We start from the raw sequence: 17,453 nt of genomic DNA on the forward strand, positions 1-17,453 counted from the left end.
AGGGATTTCACCGCACGGAACAGAGTGAAAGGAATAGGAAGGAGAAGTAAATTGATACAAGCAAGCAGGCGCAAAAGGGAAGGCGCCGGACTCGAAAGGGAATATGGGTTCGGCGTAAACAAATGAGCTCAGGAAAGAGTCCATCAGGCAAATATTAACAGGGCGTGCGTTACAGAGAGAGAGAGGGGGGGGAGAGAGAGAGAGAGAGAGAGAGGGAGATCCTGTTCCTCCTCGTTCTTGCAGTTGCAGCAGCTTTTTGGAGGTGTTTCTGGAAGATAGAGAAGCTCAACAACAAGGTCCAACGCAAGGTAAAACAGAAACAAGAACACGAGCTGATGCTGCTCTGCGAATTTGTCTCTCTCCGCTTCTTCTTTCTCCTTTTCGCTTTTGGGCTCTTGGGTGTGAAGATATTTTAGTCTCACATGCAGAATTGTGCCAGATATCTTCATGGGTTGGCATATAATTAGCTCAGTTGTCAAGAAATCCGTTCATGTTCTTGAATTGTTGGTTTAGCCGGACACAAGCATCTTCTTTTTAGCTGGTCAACATCAGATAATTTGTGGGATTGGTGTTCTTGACAGACCCAGCGCTCTGTTGTTTTCTTTGTTGGGTTTTGAGACGGTTTTTGTCAATTTCTTGTGTTCTTTGGATACCTTTCAGAGAGCAATTAATGTCCCTTTCATTCGTCTAGAATAATTCACTCCTTCCACAACTCATCATCAAGCACATAAATAACCCAGTACTCTCTCTCTCTCTCTCTCTCTCTCTCGCTAGAACAGAGGATGTTTGGATTCTCTGAGAATTAAGGTTGGTATTTTGCTTGATATTTGGGGGGGTAATTTTGGAAATCCTTCTTCTGTATGCAGAGACCGCTGTAGACTGAGGAAGCGTACAAAACTGGTGAAATATTTTTCTTTTCATGACATTTCATTTGCTTTAATATTGTATTAACACCACTTCCACAAGTATCTAAGCGGATACTCTGGCTTGGCAGCGTGTACTTGTCTTCATTTTGCCGATCTAGCTCATAAGGACTGCCTTTGTGTAACCATTCATCAACAGATGCCGGTTCCGATATCATTTCTACTCTAGTTTTTGGCCTCTAGGATTTTTCCTCCCGTTGATTTTTTTTGCCCTTTTGAGCATAAAACTTCTGAACAATAAGGGTGAAATTCTGTTCTGTGTTTTGTTTCGCTTCTAATTCTGTATCCGTTAAGACTCTCTGGCAAAAAGTCGACTTTAGCTTGTCACATCCCGAGCGCTGTTAGCCTTGTGATTGCAGCCTCTTTTACTGTTAACTGCTACAAACCGAGCGCTGTTAGCCTTGTGAGTTGCAACCTCTTTTGCTGTTAACTGCTCATCAATTTATGTTTGTGAAATATGATGACTGGCTTCTATTTTTCTTGAAGATTCGTCTTAATATGCTTTTATTGTCATGGAAGCACTTTCTGATCCTATGTTCTTCTGTTAATACAAGAACAATAGCCAACCCCTCACATATCTGAGATAGAAATTAGACTGTTATTGTTCTGGTTGATGTTTCTGAGAAACTAGTTAATGTTTGCTTGTTTTACTGGGAAGATGATTTGCCTTGCCCCATGAAGTGGATATATGTTATACATCATTTGATTCTAGAACTACGCAAACGTCTTTTCTAATTTTCACTTTAATTCTCATCTCCGGGAAGAATAGTAATGTGACTGACATGGGGAAGAGAGGGAGTTGGTTTGCTGCTATCAAAAGGATTTTCGTAGCCAGCTCCAAGGAGAAACCGACCAATGTAAGTCTTATTGATTTCAGTGTTCTAAAACGTGAGCATGCGAAAATTCTCGTTTTTCAATTCACAGAGAGAAGGAAAGACATGATGCACTTTGCAACCTTTTGCATGATTGTGCAGTTTATTGAGTTTCTGCTTTCCAGCTCAACTCTTGAATGATGAACATGGTGTCTCCTAAAGCAGCTTATAGCTTCTAGAGGAGTTTGTGTTCTTTAAGTGACAGCTTCAGTTTCGGCATAAATTTTCAGGACACACGAGAAAAAGAATCGAAAGGGAAGAAGAAAAAGGGGCCAGGACAACTGAAGAATGGAGAGAGGAAGTCATTCAAGATTCCACTCTTCAGAGAGCCGAGCAGCATCGAGAAGATACTGGGAGATGCTGAAAGAGAGCACAATATTCTATTTCGGCCTCCCACGCCTCCAGAGCAACCGCAAACGCCATTGATTGTGCCTTCTCTAGTAGCTTCGACGAGCAATCTGTCTCAAAGGGTTGCTTCTCCTAGAGTTGTTTCTCCGAGAGCCACTTCGCCTAGAGCCTCTTCGCCAGAGGTAGCATCACCGAGAGCTGCTTCGCCAAGAGTTGTTTCACCTAGATCTGCCTCCCAAAGATTTGCTTCGCCTCGAGCTGCTTCACCAAGAGCCACATCTCCCAGGGTTGCTTCTTCCAGAGGTACTTCCTCCAGGAGCCTTAATCACCAGAAGGAAGTCATTGTCCGACCAGAACCGAGCATAACTTTCCAGCATGCTTCAGCTACTAGGATTCAAGCTGCCTTCAGAGGGTATATGGTGAGGATCTGATTGTTTCTAGTTGGTCGATTTAAAAAGTATTTATAAGGGAAATACTCTGTGCTTATGCACATGTGCATGCACTTGCTTGCGTGGATGTGTTCAGTATGCTTGCTTGCTTGTTGGGGTGGGAAGACAGAAGGGGCTCTAACATGATGTAATAAAAGAATAGATTGCTTTAGGACACTGTTTTATTGAGTGAAACATGGAACCGCACTAAATATGAATTGCCAAAGATCCCCAGATCAAAGTGCCAAAAGATCTGCAGATGGCTGAGAAGCCTCTGAGTTGCAACTCCTTTTACTCGATTATTTGTTGTCATCGACATGCCTACTGGGGTCGAAATTTTATTAGCTTTCTTTTATGAGGGCTTCAGCTCAGCTATATACATGACTTAGTTACAAGAGAAGCAATGTGAATTGCAGCGTTGTCGATTTATAGAAACCATGTGGATAGATATTTACAACTTCTGATATATTTTTCATACAACCACTTTCTTTTTTGAAGTTTTTGTTGCTGAAATTAGGCCTAGTTTCTACACTTAGCTTGCCGGGAGTTGGTGTTAGCGTTAGAGTTTGTTTGATTTCGACATTCTTTTGCCAACCCAAGTAGCCATTTGATGTAATTTTGTCCTTTTAATGAAGGCAAGAAGAAGCTTCAGAGCTCTAAGAGGCTTGGTAAGACTTCAAGGAGTCATAAGAGGGCAGAATGTCAGGCGACAAACGACGAATGCCTCAAAGTATATGCATCTCTCTGTGCGAGTTCAGTCACAGATTCGATCTTGGAGGATTCAGAGGTTAGAAAACCAAGCACGTAATCAAGCTCAGTACAAGAACGACAAGGAAGTGGAAAGCACCTGCGGCAAATGGAGCTTAGCGGTAAGTATCGTGAGGCTTCAACATTTCAGGATCAGAGAGTTTTATGGTCTTGTGCTCTGAGAATCCATTTTCCAATGCTAGACGAGGCTATCACTATCAACTTTTCGCACTGGGAAATGCTGGATAGGTTGAATTTGAATGGTGGATGTTTTGATTTGTTACCAGTTGACTTTAATAGATGTCTTGCGAATTAAGTAAAGAGAAGAACGAATAAGACTAGGTTTGGTAGCTCCGGTTTTTCCATATCCAATTCTGAAGTCCATTGGCAATGTTCTTTGCTAAGGAATATGGCACCGATCTCCTGACATGACATTTTCAACTCCAACCCCTCAATGTTAACTAAAGCCATTCCTCCATAATCAGAATCTTTCGACATGAACTTTGACTTTCAGGTTTCTTTTCCTAAATGGGATCTTCATTAATTAGTTCGAGTGTTGGTACAGTCTGAGGCAGGTAACAGAGAGTACTGGGACGATACCGCGCACACAAAGGAGGAAAGAGAGGCGAGGCTGCAAAGGAAGGCAGAGGCAGCCATCAAGAGAGAAAGAGCAAGGGCTTACGCATACTCTCATCAGGTACACTCATTTGACAATTTTCTCTGCTTTGTCTGAAGAAGTCTCAGCTTACCCTCTGCAAACCATAGGTCCTTGAAGGACATCTATTTTGTCAGGCCTGCACATTGCATAGTTCTTAGGAATGGGAATAGCTGAATCCTCCTCTTGACGCCATCGGATTTTCTTGATTATGCGACGATTAGGACAAGGGAAATCCCCTTTAGACTGCATACGTACAATGAAATGTCTAGTTTGGGTTATAACTTTCTAAACATATTGTATTCTCCTTTCATGACAGTGAAAACTACGGTGCTAGAGTGATCTCAGATTTATCAGATCAACCATTTAGCATATTCTGTGTGCTGCTATAAATGTGTTTGCTGGAGCTTTCAAGTTCAAACTACCATAGAGGCACCCATGACAACTGCCAATGCTGCTGGCAGAGTGAAAACTTGAAAGCCCTTTTTATTTCTGCGGAAAATAGCTTTATGCCTCTTGCGGAGTTTGGACAATGAAATGCAAATCAAGATTGCATTATGTTATCTAGAAATCACCATGTTGATCTGCGTGAGAGTTAATGATTCTTGTGAGAAAGCATCGGTTCATAAATAATCAAATAATTGGAGTTCAGGTCATTTCTTCTCTAGCAGAATTTGTGATCTCGGTTTATTCACTATGCTGTTTGTTGACCCTTGTGTCTGCAGTTATCGAGAGCTAATCCTAGAACGGCTCAAACATCTCTGGCAGACATCCAATCTGGCGTATTTCCTTGGTGGTGGAACTGGATAGAACGGCAGCTTCCCTTGTCAAATCCGGCCGAAAACCAATCCGTGAAGAGTTTCCGCCTCACACCACCGAGGCGAAACTCCGAGCTAAAGCCGAGTCCAAGGATTCTCTCTATCAACCACAAGCTTCAGACATTTGGGTCGGATAACTTTGACGCCTCCACACCAAGATCATCAAGATCAATGATGGTGATGTCATCGAAGCGAGGACGGGTGACACCGACGAGAACACCAAGGGCCAGCAGTCCGAGCATAAGCCAGTATTCAATACCGAGAGCTGGTGAACCTGTATCTCCCTTCGGTTTGCCGATGAGGGATGACGAAAGCCTCACTAGTTGCCCGCCATTTTTGGTCCCAAACTACATGACTCCAACTGTCTCTGCCAGAGCAAAGGCGAGAGCTAGCAGCAATCCTAAAGAAAGGCGTCCGGGTACTCCTAGCAGTGAATCTAGCAGGCGTCTCTCTTACCCTTTAACGAGAGGAATCGGATCAACTTTTGCTTGGAACAAGGGCATTGGCTCTCAAAATGCCTCGAGTAATGATCATCATGACCGGCAGTCCGTCGGGAACATGAGCGTGGATTCGACCGCGTCTTCCGTGGTCGGAAGGAAGCCATTTAACAGATTCGTGTGATTCTTCTTCGACATAATCTTACTTTTTTCCTTTCTTTGCGGTGGTGTCCCTTTTTAATCTTTCACTTTCGCGTTCTGAGTGTATTAGTGTTACTGAGTGACAAAACATTGATTGGTAGCAAGGAGACAATTAGGAAATCATGATGTTGTATGTATCTGATTCTGAGAGAGGCTTGTTGCACACTGATATCTTTAGGTTGATAAGGGGTGGTTTGAGATTATTCTATGTATTGTATTTACTTTACAATGGGTTTCCTTGTACTGTGCATATTAATCTGGGCAGTTTATTTCTTGTGTGTATTATGAGACTACAGCCAAGAATGATCGGTTTTCTATCATCTTCATACACACCAAACTCTGCTGCGTACGATTTAAAGAGTCCTGTCAAGACTGATATGGTGCATATGGGGCATGACTTGTCCCAAACAAGCTTGGATCATGGATAGACCCGTCAAATGAGTAGATTGGATTGAGCCAAAAATGGTCCGATTCAACTTGATTTAATCCGTTTTAATCCGTTTTAATCCGTTTCCATGTAATATAAATTTAGTGATCTATATTAGACACAACTCATATCCGACCAGCCGACTTGACCCAATATATATGGCTAAAACACTTCCATATATAACTCAATCTAGGAAAATTTGTACTCAAATTGAGGTGAGAACGCGGAGCGAGCGAGCGTGTATGAGATCGAGTGAAGGCAAGAGAGAGTCATAGAGATTTAGATCAATAAATTGTGAATTCATTTAACACTCATATTATTTTGAGTTTTATCATTTGAAAATTTATTTATGATCTATTTACTGAATATAACTAACTTATTTAACCACTTTGCCCATCAAATATGGGTTAAGGAATGATTTATAACCCATTTTGACAAATTTAATCGTGGCACTCACACACATGCGTGGCATCGATGCATAGTTTACTCTAAGGTTTGAGTGTCTGTATGTCATGTGCAACATCGATTTTTGCTTTTTGAGATGATTCTGCTCTTTTCTACTGCTCGGTAGGATCCAAGAATGGCGACGCCTCGAAAGTCACAACTATCATCTCTATACAAAACTGACTTTCAAGAAGCACATCATAGGTTTTACAACGATGAGAAATACTTCGATCGATTGAATTACTCTTCAATAGATTTTAGGAGCTTTTTTTTTTGGGTCAAATATAGATTTTAGGAGTTGGAAAACATCTTTAAATAAGTAGCCAAAAACCTTCAATGACGAGAATGATGGCAAGTGATGTGATTTTTTCACAAAATTCAACCAAGCCATGGTAGTCTCCGAAATTGATTTTGGACGTAAATGCTTTTGATTTGTTGATTTTTTTGCACCTAAAAAATTTAAATTTTACTCAAAGTGGGTGGTGCATATGTATTATAAGTCATTCCAGTAAAGTTTTGAAATTTGTTATTTTTTTAATTTTTTTGGGCACCTAAAAAATTTAAATTTCACTCAAAGTGGGTGGCCATAGGTATTCTAAGCCATTTTGTGAAGTTTTGAATATTTTTATTTTTTTATTTTTTTGGGCACCTCAAAAAATTTAAATTTTACTCAAGGTGGGTGTACAAGATATTCTAAGCCATTACGTGAAGTTTTGAAATTTTTTATTTATTTTTATTTTTTGGGCACCTCAAAAATTTAAATTTCAATCAAAGTGGATGGCTAGGTATTTTAAGCCAGTTTGTGAAGTTTTGAAAATTTTTATTTTTTATTATTTTTATGTTTTTGGGCACTCAAAAAATTTAAATTTATTTGAAAAGTATGCGGGTATTTTAAGCCATTTTGTGAAGTTTTGAAATTTTTTGATTTTTTTTTATTTTTACAAAAAAATTCACCAAATTTCATATTTTCTGAAATCGACTTTTTTATTTTCTGGAAATTTTTATGAATTTTTCTAGAATTTTTTAATTTTTATGCATTTTCGAAAAAAAAATTTGTGAGAAAATAGGGAGAATGCATTTCGAATCAAGAAGCTACAAAAGTAGCTTCTCTTTTCTTGTCAAAAACTCATTCAGGAATCAAAATGCATTCGGAATCAAAACGATTACGGAATCAAGTATTTTTAACAAACGCATTTTTATTTTAGAATGCAAAAATCGCTCCAGAATGCATTCCGGAAATTTTTTAACAAACGCTATTCTGTTCCGGAATGCATTCCGGAACAGAATTTTTATTCCGGAATGCATTCCATGCCTAAGTAGCCAAAAACCTTCAATAACGAGAATGATGGCAAGTGATGTGATTTTTTCACAAAATTCAGCCAAGCCATGACAGCTTTGAAGGAATTGGAGACTAAGCTGGGCCATGTGTTAGTTGAGCCTGACCCAACAATCATCATAACTAAGGTCTAGCCCATCTTTCTGCTAGCATTTAGCACCTGAAAACTATTTGATTTTTTTTTCATTTTCTTAATTTTTGAAACTATTTATGAAATAATTATACAATGACAAAGATCTGAATTTTCATATGGCAAGCATTTTTAGGGATAAGGGTGTTAGAAGTCCTAAAACTTATCACGAAAGTACAATTGAGTTCTAAAATTTTCAAAAAATGCAATCAAGTCCTAAAATTTGTCATGAAAGTGCAATCAAGTCCTAAAACTTTCAAAAAGTGCAATTGAATCATAAAACTTGTTGTGAAAGTGCAATTGAGTCCTAAAAATTTTAAAAAGTGTAATCAAAAGAAGAACTTAATTGGACTAACTTAACAAGTTTTAAGACTTGATTGCACTTTTTTAAAGTTTTAAGACTCAATTGCACTTTGTGGCCAGTTTTAGGACTTAATTGCACTTTTTGAAAGTTTTGGGACTTAATTGCACTTTTATGACAAGTTTTAGTACTTCCAATGCACTTATTCCCGCATTTTTAATAGAAGGAATCGCCTTATTGTTACCTTTCAATCACCAATTCTCCACAGTTTAATTTATACTATTGTATGATAAAAATATATCTCAGTAATAGAGACTGACAGAGCCAATTATAGTAAAAAAAATTAGAGGTAAGCATAATTTCATGGTAGAATCTAAAATAGGAACTTGTAGGTTACAGATTCCAAGGTATGCAGGGTAAGTTCTAGGTTTCACCTGTTTCAATGGGTAAGTTCCAAGTTCTAGGTTTGAAACCTGAAACCTTAAACAAGTTTTTTGTATTTTTTTTTTGTCTATATCTTCGCGTGATCCTTTTGTGTTCCATGGCGTTAGAAGATGAGTGTATAATCTAAAACCACTAATTTGAGCTTTCATTTTTTGACTTGTTAATGTTTCATATTCTTCATGTTTCTAAATATAAGTTGTAATCAGTGGATCGTAGCAGCAAGTGGTGATCTTTAAATATGATGATTCACTGTAATTGTTCAATTAATAATACAGATAGAATCTGGATAGACCTTGGAACCGACCATAGAACTTGTGACAGGATAGGTTTCAAGTTTCAAAAAATGAGGAACATGTTCCCATGGATAGGGTGTAGATACCCGGTGGAACCTGTATGGAATCCGGAATGGCTCACTTCTAAAAAAAATTCATTGAAAAAGGTCGCGATTTATGGTGGGACTAGACATCGGAGCGGGTCTCCACCGTTTCTTGACATGTGATCGGCGGCCCCGAGAAGAGGGAGGGAGGAGAAAGCGGGGGAGAGATTGAGTGGCATGCATGCAAGGAAGGGAGGGTGCCAAGTAGGGGGAAACTCCACCCCCCCCCCCTTGTTTGGCAATGAGTTTAGGCGTGTACTTGTCCACCTATCCAAACAGCAACGGCGTACGAGCGCCTTTTCTATGCTACCCTTTTAGGAGGGGATCTCGAGGACAACATTTTCTCTCTCAAAAGGACCACTCCACTTTTTCTCGCAATTTAATGCCTTCGAGATCACGCCAAAGTATCGATTGACATATGAGTCATATGATATGACACCCAAGCTCCCGAATATCTTATATTATTATTTAGTCGAAATTAACATGATTAAAAAAACGAAGACATAATTTAACAGTTGTCCAAAATATTTCTCACCAAACCCACTTTTTAAAATTTGCCATTTCATTCGGATTATCTTGTGGCGACGTCGTTTCTAAACACAAGATTCCACTGCCGAGCCTCTTTATTCATGGCTCGTCATGAGCGGGATCTCTAGACAAGCCTCGGGGCAATTTCCTATTTCATGTGGAGAGATTTCCTAACTACCCGAGACACTAATAGAGCTACGATGAGAGACTCGTACACTCATGGGCGGACCTGGGTAGTTATGACTTAAACGGAACATGTAAAAATTCCATGATAATGTTCCGAGGGGCAGTTGCATCGGTCGCCGATCACTGCCCTTTTACCTATATATAAAGGGATAGTTACATAAGTAGTTCATGCATTTTGGTCCAATGTGTGATGTCGTCTCTCAACTTTTGATTTGTTCAATATGGTTCTTGAACTTTTTAATTTATTTAATATGGTCCATTCAATCTAGTCCCTGAATCATATGAAAATATCTAATGTTATCTTTCCATTAATTCAAATTCAGCGACAGCATTCAACATTTTCATATAGTTCGGGTACTGAATTGAATATGTACTAAAAATTTAATGATCACACGGAACAAATTAAAAAGTCTAAGGACGACATTAAATAAATTAAAAGCCGTGGGATGAAATTGCACGTTGGCCCAAAAGTTCAGTGACTGATGGTATCATCTTTCCCGTGACCGAAGCAAATATCCTTTGCAGCCGCACGACCTTGTATCCTCGGTATCGCCGTCATCATTGTATCGATCGATTATTTATATGTTGGCGTGATACTTTGTTTATCGCACGCCGATGGCTCAAAACCGACACATGCAACGCGAGATTAGGGCACTAAAACCGCCATAATCAAGATCACGGTGGCAACCTCGTAATATCGGCGCCACGCCACGGAAAAGGGCAATTTTCCCTCCCCCATCTGCTTTTGTCGCCACCGCCAAACGTTGTGCGACCAACATTAAAGGAGTGCGCCACTGCCTGTCTGTCTCCCTCTCCATCTCTCTCCATCTCTCTCTCTCCGTCGGAGAAACCGAAGCCGAAGCGCGAGGAGGGACGACTGCGAAGGGCCGCCCGAGAGGGAAGACGACGAGCTAGGCGGCGGAGGAAGGAGGGAGGAGGAAGGAGGAGGATCGGAAGCGAGGGGGGACCGGCGATACAGGCAATGGCTCTGAAGCTGAATCCTCACGTCGCGGCGGCCGCGGCGTCGCCGTCGCGGAAGCTGGCGTCGTTCGCAATGCCTCCGGTGGCCAACGTCGGCCTCAGATCTCCCAGGTTCTTCATGGCCTCCACTCTCCGCTCCGATTCCAGGTCCGTCCTTCGTTCTCGAGCCCCGTTCCGCCTCGGGATCCGCCCGTTTCCATTTGGTTTGCGAGAATGACGTCTTTGCGCTTCTCCGAGGTGTGACCTCCCCTGTTTTCTTGGCAATCGGAATGGCTTTTCTCGCCGGCACTTTCATTTCCGCGTCCGAGCTCAGCAAATCAGCGCGCGCGCGCGCGCGTGTGGATTTTCGTATTCGATGTTGAATTGCGAGTGTCGATGTCTTGTCTGAATTTGATGAGGCGTTTGGAGTCTCGAATGGGTTGATGATGTTCTGGACGTCCTTCCCTCGTCTGATCGAAATGTTGCATGATTTTGTAAGGGGAATTGCGTGGTGTCAATAGCTTCGCAATGCAATTCAAGTCCCCCTCATTTAATTTTGGCACCACGCAAACGTATCATCTTAATAGCGTTGGCTGTTCTGCTTCTCAACCGGACAAAAGGAAAGATCAGAGAGAGAGAGAGATGAAATTAGTGCAGCGTGTTAGCCCGATTTTGCTTTTCTCGTCAATATCCTCGGCCAAGGTAGAATCATTTGAATCGACGCAGAAAGAATTTATCTTTTTTCAGATGTTTTCTTTCTCTCAAATTTGTGGTCGGGGATGACTCAGCTTTGACGAAAGAAACCGTCTTTACTATGTATGAATCGTGAATAAAGATGCATGCCTGGTTTGTCGTATCCAGTTGGTCTTTGGTGGGGGTAGGTGGGATATTTATCACAAGCTTACGATATTTCATCTATTTTGTTTGATGCTTCCTGTTTCATATCGCTCAAAAAGATACTGTTAGATGACACTGGTCTAGATTTTCTTTTGCATGAAGGATGACTCATTAGTATTATTTTCTGGTGTTTTTATCAAAGATCGTTTGATTTGCAGAATGGGTGCATGGACTTCCATCTGTTGTTTCTTTGTGCTAATGATTTTGCCAATGACTCCTTCAGAGTTTAGAACCTACCGACAAAATTTTTGTTCCCATGCCAAGACAAGTAATCCAGCTGTTTGGACTTGTTCAATGGACAATGAGGCTTGTGTTATATTCATTGTCCCTTTACTTGGTCCGCATCACGTGAAAGTCTATACAAGTTGCTGCCGTTCTTGTCAATGTGACGTTCTTTTTTCTATTTTTTCTTTGGCCAAACTTGTATCACAAAGTAATCTAGTCTTTTCTAAAGCATACTGTTCCAGTTGGTGAAAGTAGCTCGTACTTTTCTAGATTGGTTCTCTTCTTATTAAGTCCTTTTCGTGTTTTTTTTAGCTGGTGTACATTTGACTTCTAGTCACCTTCAGATCCTAGTCATGTTGAGGTCTTTTTTCCTTCAATATCCAATAGGACGTATGCTGAAACAAATTGAACGCTTTGAGTTATGGTTGCCTTAAAGTGACTATCAGCTAGATAGTGAGGCTTTGTTCTTATTTCTTGTTTGTTCTCATTGACATTTTACTGATGCACGAACATTTTGCTTGATGCCGCATAGCAGGAGCCCACCTAAGTTGACAGATGGGCTCGTTGTTGGATATTGATCGCTTGAACTGTTCACAAAAACATTACATGTAAATTTACTATTGTTTACTGAGGGCTTTTGAAATTTTTGTATCGACCTTCATGAGGTCCATCTGGAGTTCTTCCTCTCAAAGTATATTATTTTATGGAACGTCACTTTGTCACACAAAATGTTGGTCCTTGGATTTATGTTTCTTATTCATCTATCGTATCCAAGATCGTGCATCTTTGACCTTACTCTCTTGGCTTGCGCTTGGAGGAAGTGTTATGTCGCAATGAAAATCTGGTTGTGTTTTCCATTCAACCTTTTCTTTTTGTGGCAGTATGCACTCTATACCCTAGATGAACTCTGTTGCTTGATTAATATGCTTTTCTTTTCCTTTTGCTTGGTTTGGTCGGTATGATAGCTACTGTAACATGATTCACCAAATAGGCTGAGCTTCTTTTTGTCTCTGTACTCTTACTTATTGAATACCAACAAACCAAGAACTATTTCAATAAGCAAGTAAAATTTCTATTGCCAATTCAGTCCATCATATTTAAACCCAAGAAACATAAAGCTCTTTGCTGCTCAGTTTGAGTTTCCCTTTCAAGCCCCTTTGAGTACTGATTGAACTAATATGACATATACAACACAACATGCAATATCATCAGCAGAGAGAAACTTCCTCCATCGGTCTCATCTCCAAAAATGATGCAGCTGTAGCAAAAACTGACTTGTAGTAAACCAAGAACTTCACACCGTATGTTATGCGTGACGCTAACATGCTAGAGCCTACAATAAATGAATGCTTTCCTTGTCTGGTTATCATGAGATTATACATTGATTTGATTTGGATTATTTAAAACAGAATGCATGTTGTTTTTTGTGGTAGGGAGGTGGAAAATAGCAAGAAGCCATTTATGCCTCCTAGGGAAGTGCATGTTCAAGTAACACATTCCCTGCCACCCCAAAAGATTGAAATATTTAAGTCAATGGAGGATTGGGCTGACAAAAACATCTTGGTTCACCTGAAACCAGTTGAGAAGTGTTGGCAGGCACAGGATTTTCTACCAGATCCCGCCTCTGATGGATTTGAAGAACAAGTAAGGGAACTGAGGGAGAGGGCAAAGGAAATTCCTGACGATTATTTTGTGGTTTTGGTTGGAGATATGGTCACCGAAGAAGCCCTTCCTACTTACCAGACAATGCTTAATACTTTGGATGGGGTTAGAGATGAAACAGGTGCAAGCCTTACGCCTTGGGCGATTTGGACAAGGGCATGGACTGCCGAGGAAAACAGACACGGAGATCTCCTTAACAAGTACCTTTACCTATCCGGACGAGTAGACATGAGGCAAATCGAGAAGACAATCCAGTATTTGATCGGGTCAGGAATGGTGAGATCCTAATTACATAATTCGAGACTCATCTTGATAATGATTTTGTTAAGTTGAGAATTCCGAAATTATTTGCAACTGCTTGCCTGTGCTTAGTACCAACGCCCCTAATCAAGCATTCATGTTCATTAGATTCAGAGTCTGATGTGCAGTGGAAAGGCACTATGCTAAATGCATCTGTAACTGGTTAGAAAATGTTCCACAATACAGTGCTAGATGAAATACCATCATGTGAGTATTGCTAGATTGTGTCGATGTGCATTAGATGTCTCTAGTCACGGGATCCTAGCATTTAGGCTGGTATGACACGGTTATTGATTATTACTAGACGTGTCGGACCGTTTCCTTTCAAGTGTTTTAGGTTTGTACACAAAACACTTTCAGTCTCCCAAATCCAAGGGCAGTCCCTTTTATTCTTTAATGGCATAGACCGCCCCATATCTGTCCTTCCCCGTTAGACCATGCCCGTGCTGCACACTTCAGCCATGCACTGCTGTGGGTTTCTGTGGATTCAATTCCGACTCTTTATTAGTAGGAGTTACTGTTTCTAGTACTTTCTTCATATATACTTGTAATTTCACCTGAAAATTTTATAACAATATCTTTTTACCATGAATTATAGGATCCTAGAACAGAGAACAATCCTTATCTTGGCTTTATCTATACTTCGTTCCAAGAAAGGGCAACGTTTATTTCTCATGGGAACACTGCGAGGCTTGCCAAGGAGCATGGGGACGTGAAATTGGCTCAAATATGTGGAACGATTGCCTCTGATGAGAAGCGCCATGAGACTGCCTACACCAAGATAGTGGAAAAGCTGTTTGACATCGATCCAAATGGAACCGTCTCCGCTTTTGCCGACATGATGAGGAAGAAGATTTCTATGCCGGCCCATTTGATGTTCGATGGTCGTGACGACAATCTTTTTGAGCACTTTTCGGCTGTTGCACAACGGCTTGGAGTTTATACGGCAAAAGATTATGCCGATATTTTGGAGTTCTTGGTGGGCAGATGGAAGGTGGAGGAGCTAACTGGGCTTTCTGCGGAGGGACGGAAAGCCCAAGAATATGTCTGCACTCTGCCTCCAAGAATTAGAAGACTGGAAGAGAGAGCTCAGGGAAGGGCAAAGGAAGGTTCGATCGTTCCGTTCAGCTGGATTTTTGATAGAAAACTGAAGCTCTAGAGTGGGCATGTGACCGCCACAAGTTCCAGTTTCGCTCTCTTCCGATCTCGTCATTATAGAATTATAAACAGAACCTGTTGGAGTGTCATGCGTCGTCACAATCACCGCAAGCCATTTTGGGAGAAGTCTGGGAGCACCGTGCTAGATGTAGAAACGGTCATATTTCTCTCGTAGGTAAGAGAGATAATTTAGCTGTGCCGGCAGCTGTAGTTTTCGATATCATGTTGTGTTATGTTCTCTTTTCTTCAGGAAATTCCATTTAGTCGTGTGCGTAACAGATCAATCTGTGCCGATTTTGATCATATGATAAAATTTAATAACGGGAACTTCCGAGATTTTTGTACTTGTGATGTGAAAATTTTTTTGCCGGTAAGCTGAAGATACCGGGGGTTAATCTTGCAACGAGCCCCGGCTACTGCTACATGTCAGAGATTTGCCTTTGGTATATTGTGAACTCTACCAACACTATCGAGCTGTGATGGGAGATGTCAGGGTAAAACAAGATCTGTCATCCTTCAGTGGCATGTATCTTTGTTCTTGATAGTATTTTTGTCTCAGTAGGGTCCTTCATGGTCCTTTAGTGGCATGTTTCGATCCTCTTTCCCATATCCTCTTTCTCAGTAATGAAATTAGACATCCAACAACATCCAACCCGTAATCCCAATTCTCCCTTTCTTAAGGGGTTTGTCATAAGAGGGGGTGTTGGGTCTTAGTCTTCATGAGTTTCACAAGCCGAAACAACCCTTCGAAGTAAAATAGCATCAATATTATCTCATACATCTTTGCTTTATGATGCTTTGATCTAGACCACTTCAATCATGATGAATTTATAATATGAGGTTCTAGTTAATCGCCGCCCTTAATCGCATCGGCTGATGAATTTACCCAAAATCTTCTTCCAAGTTCAAGATACGTCTTTTGATTGAACTCTGGTGAAGGCTATGTAAGGTTCAAGGGATGAAATTCGGATCGAACATGGAACTGCTCAAAGTTTTCCCCATCCTTCACACAGACTCTTGATCGTCTTTCAAGCCCGCTATAGTTTCGCGCTTTCTTCTTCCAACATCTAATCCGACCATATTCACCAAAAAAACTATGATGGCCAGTGGAAAAACTCAACCAACGCAGATGGTCGATTCGAAGATAAATTAGAACTTTTTCAATATTCCTTCTACATCTCTCTCGATCTTTCCCTAAAGTTGCTACAGAAATATGTGAAATTTGAATAGGTTGGTCGGGAAGTGAAAAGGAACTGGCATCCTTCCAACCAACCTAAGATAAAGCATGATTTTTGCTATGTTCCCACGTCAAATCTAGTTTTTTTGTCCAAAGATTTCCAAGTGATTCCTTCTCGCACTTCACATTTAATTCCACTATTTCACATTCCAAATTTCATCGTCAGAACTTTTCAACACAAAAAACGTTTACAAGCTTTGAAATTTAACCCAAAAAATAGGCTTCTGAACCGGTTCCGATTGACCAAACAAGATGAGAAAACAAAAAAAGCAAAGAAATGGAGAGAGAAAACGAAGAGGGGAGGAAAAAATGTAGCGACTTGTTCGAGGCCATCATCAAAACCGAAAAGAGATTTGATAGGCACGGAGAATCGCGGATTTATGATATCGCCAACCTTCAATGCAATTCGCGCCATCGTTTCGTAAAATCGACGCCCTTGCTCTGCAAATTGGCTTTCTCTCCCATCGCAGAATTTCACATATTTGAGGGATCGAAAGAAAAGAAAACTAAAGAAGAGTTGAAAAGGTAAAGCTTAAAGAAGACGATCGAACAGACACGATAGATTCGCCGAAACACCATAACAGAGAGAGAGACGATGGAGAAGAACGAGCCTGAGGCAAGCGCTGCGCCTGCGAAGAGCTATTCCCTGAGGTGATGACGACTAAGGGGAAGCGAGCGGTGGTATATATAGGCGGGCGGGGGAGGCGATAAACCCTAATTTCCTATTGAAATGATTGATTTGCCCTCGAGACTCGGAGTTAAAGTTTTTTTTCTTTTTTTTTCTTCTTGGGAGTTTGCAGGTGAATCCATAGACTTTGGAGCGGGCCCAATATCCCTATCCCTATCCCGTGTGTGCCTTTGTGGTGTCTTTAGTGACGGATTGCAAGAGATTCTTACCATCTTCGAAAATGCATTTTCTGGGTTCATTATCGCTGTTCAACTTGACAAACTAAAAATTTTAATAAGTTGTAGAACTGAATTGCACATAATTGACAAGTTTTAGGACTTGATTGTGCTTTTTGAAAATTTTGAGGATACAATTATACTTTCGTAATAAGTTTTATGACACGATTGCACTTTTTGAAAGTTTTAAAACTCAATTGAACTTTTATGATGAGTTTTAGAATTTCTAGTGCACTTATCCCTTAATTCAATTACATCGTGTGGTATACTTTGTCTCCATATCATCTAGTCTAACATTTAAACGTACAATTTCTTTTTTCATGTCAAATGTAAAAAGTGACAAAATTTTACTCGATAAAACAAGGTAGCTAGATATTTAGAATCAATATGTTTTGGTTATCGATCTGAATATTCTCTCTCTGAATTGGTTGATCTACATTGACATTTGACGGGCATGTCCGGGGCATGTCCGGTACCTCAGGCACTTGGGCCAACCGTCATTGGCGGTTG

At 40.6% G+C, this 17,453-nt stretch overlaps 2 protein-coding genes and 1 non-coding gene across 6 annotated transcripts; 2 read left to right on the forward strand and 1 right to left on the reverse strand.

Annotated features, from left to right (window-relative positions):
* Positions 1-5,658, forward strand: LOC115689734 (protein IQ-DOMAIN 14). Of its 4 annotated transcripts, XM_056305429.1 has the most exons (7): positions 1-308; positions 867-899; positions 1,683-1,780; positions 2,026-2,562; positions 3,207-3,440; positions 3,884-4,015; positions 4,699-5,658. In XM_056305429.1, the coding sequence occupies exons 3-7, from the start codon at positions 1,706-1,708 to the stop codon at positions 5,410-5,412; spliced, it is 1,692 nt and encodes a 563-aa protein (XP_056161404.1). In that variant the 5' UTR covers positions 1-308; positions 867-899; positions 1,683-1,705; the 3' UTR covers positions 5,413-5,658. The 4 variants fall into 4 exon arrangements, with proteins under 4 accessions (XP_056161404.1, XP_056161403.1, XP_056161405.1 ...); XM_056305428.1 differs by lacking the exon at positions 867-899 and having other exon boundaries at positions 4-307; XM_056305430.1 differs by lacking the exons at positions 1-308; positions 867-899 and adding an exon at positions 685-811 and having other exon boundaries at positions 1,688-1,780.
* Positions 5,659-10,414: 4,756 nt separating this feature from the next.
* LOC115689737 (stearoyl-[acyl-carrier-protein] 9-desaturase, chloroplastic-like) lies at positions 10,415-15,147 on the forward strand. The gene is made up of 3 exons (XM_030615885.2): positions 10,415-10,729; positions 13,117-13,621; positions 14,244-15,147. Exons 1-3 carry the CDS (start codon positions 10,584-10,586, stop codon positions 14,802-14,804), a joined length of 1,212 nt encoding a protein of 403 aa, XP_030471745.2. The 5' UTR covers positions 10,415-10,583; the 3' UTR covers positions 14,805-15,147.
* A 1,201-nt stretch (positions 15,148-16,348) lies between these two features.
* LOC115689776 (small nucleolar RNA snoR86) lies at positions 16,349-16,482 on the reverse strand. The gene has a single exon (XR_004006745.1). It is a non-coding gene; the product is annotated as a small nucleolar RNA snoR86 (small nucleolar RNA).
* Between the last annotated feature and the right edge of the window lie 971 nt (positions 16,483-17,453).

The sequence above is a fragment of the Syzygium oleosum genome, unplaced genomic scaffold (genome assembly GCF_021117445.2).
Source record: "Syzygium oleosum isolate NSW1041296 unplaced genomic scaffold, Sole_v2.1 Sole_v2.37, whole genome shotgun sequence".
Taxonomy (NCBI): domain Eukaryota; kingdom Viridiplantae; phylum Streptophyta; class Magnoliopsida; order Myrtales; family Myrtaceae; genus Syzygium; species Syzygium oleosum.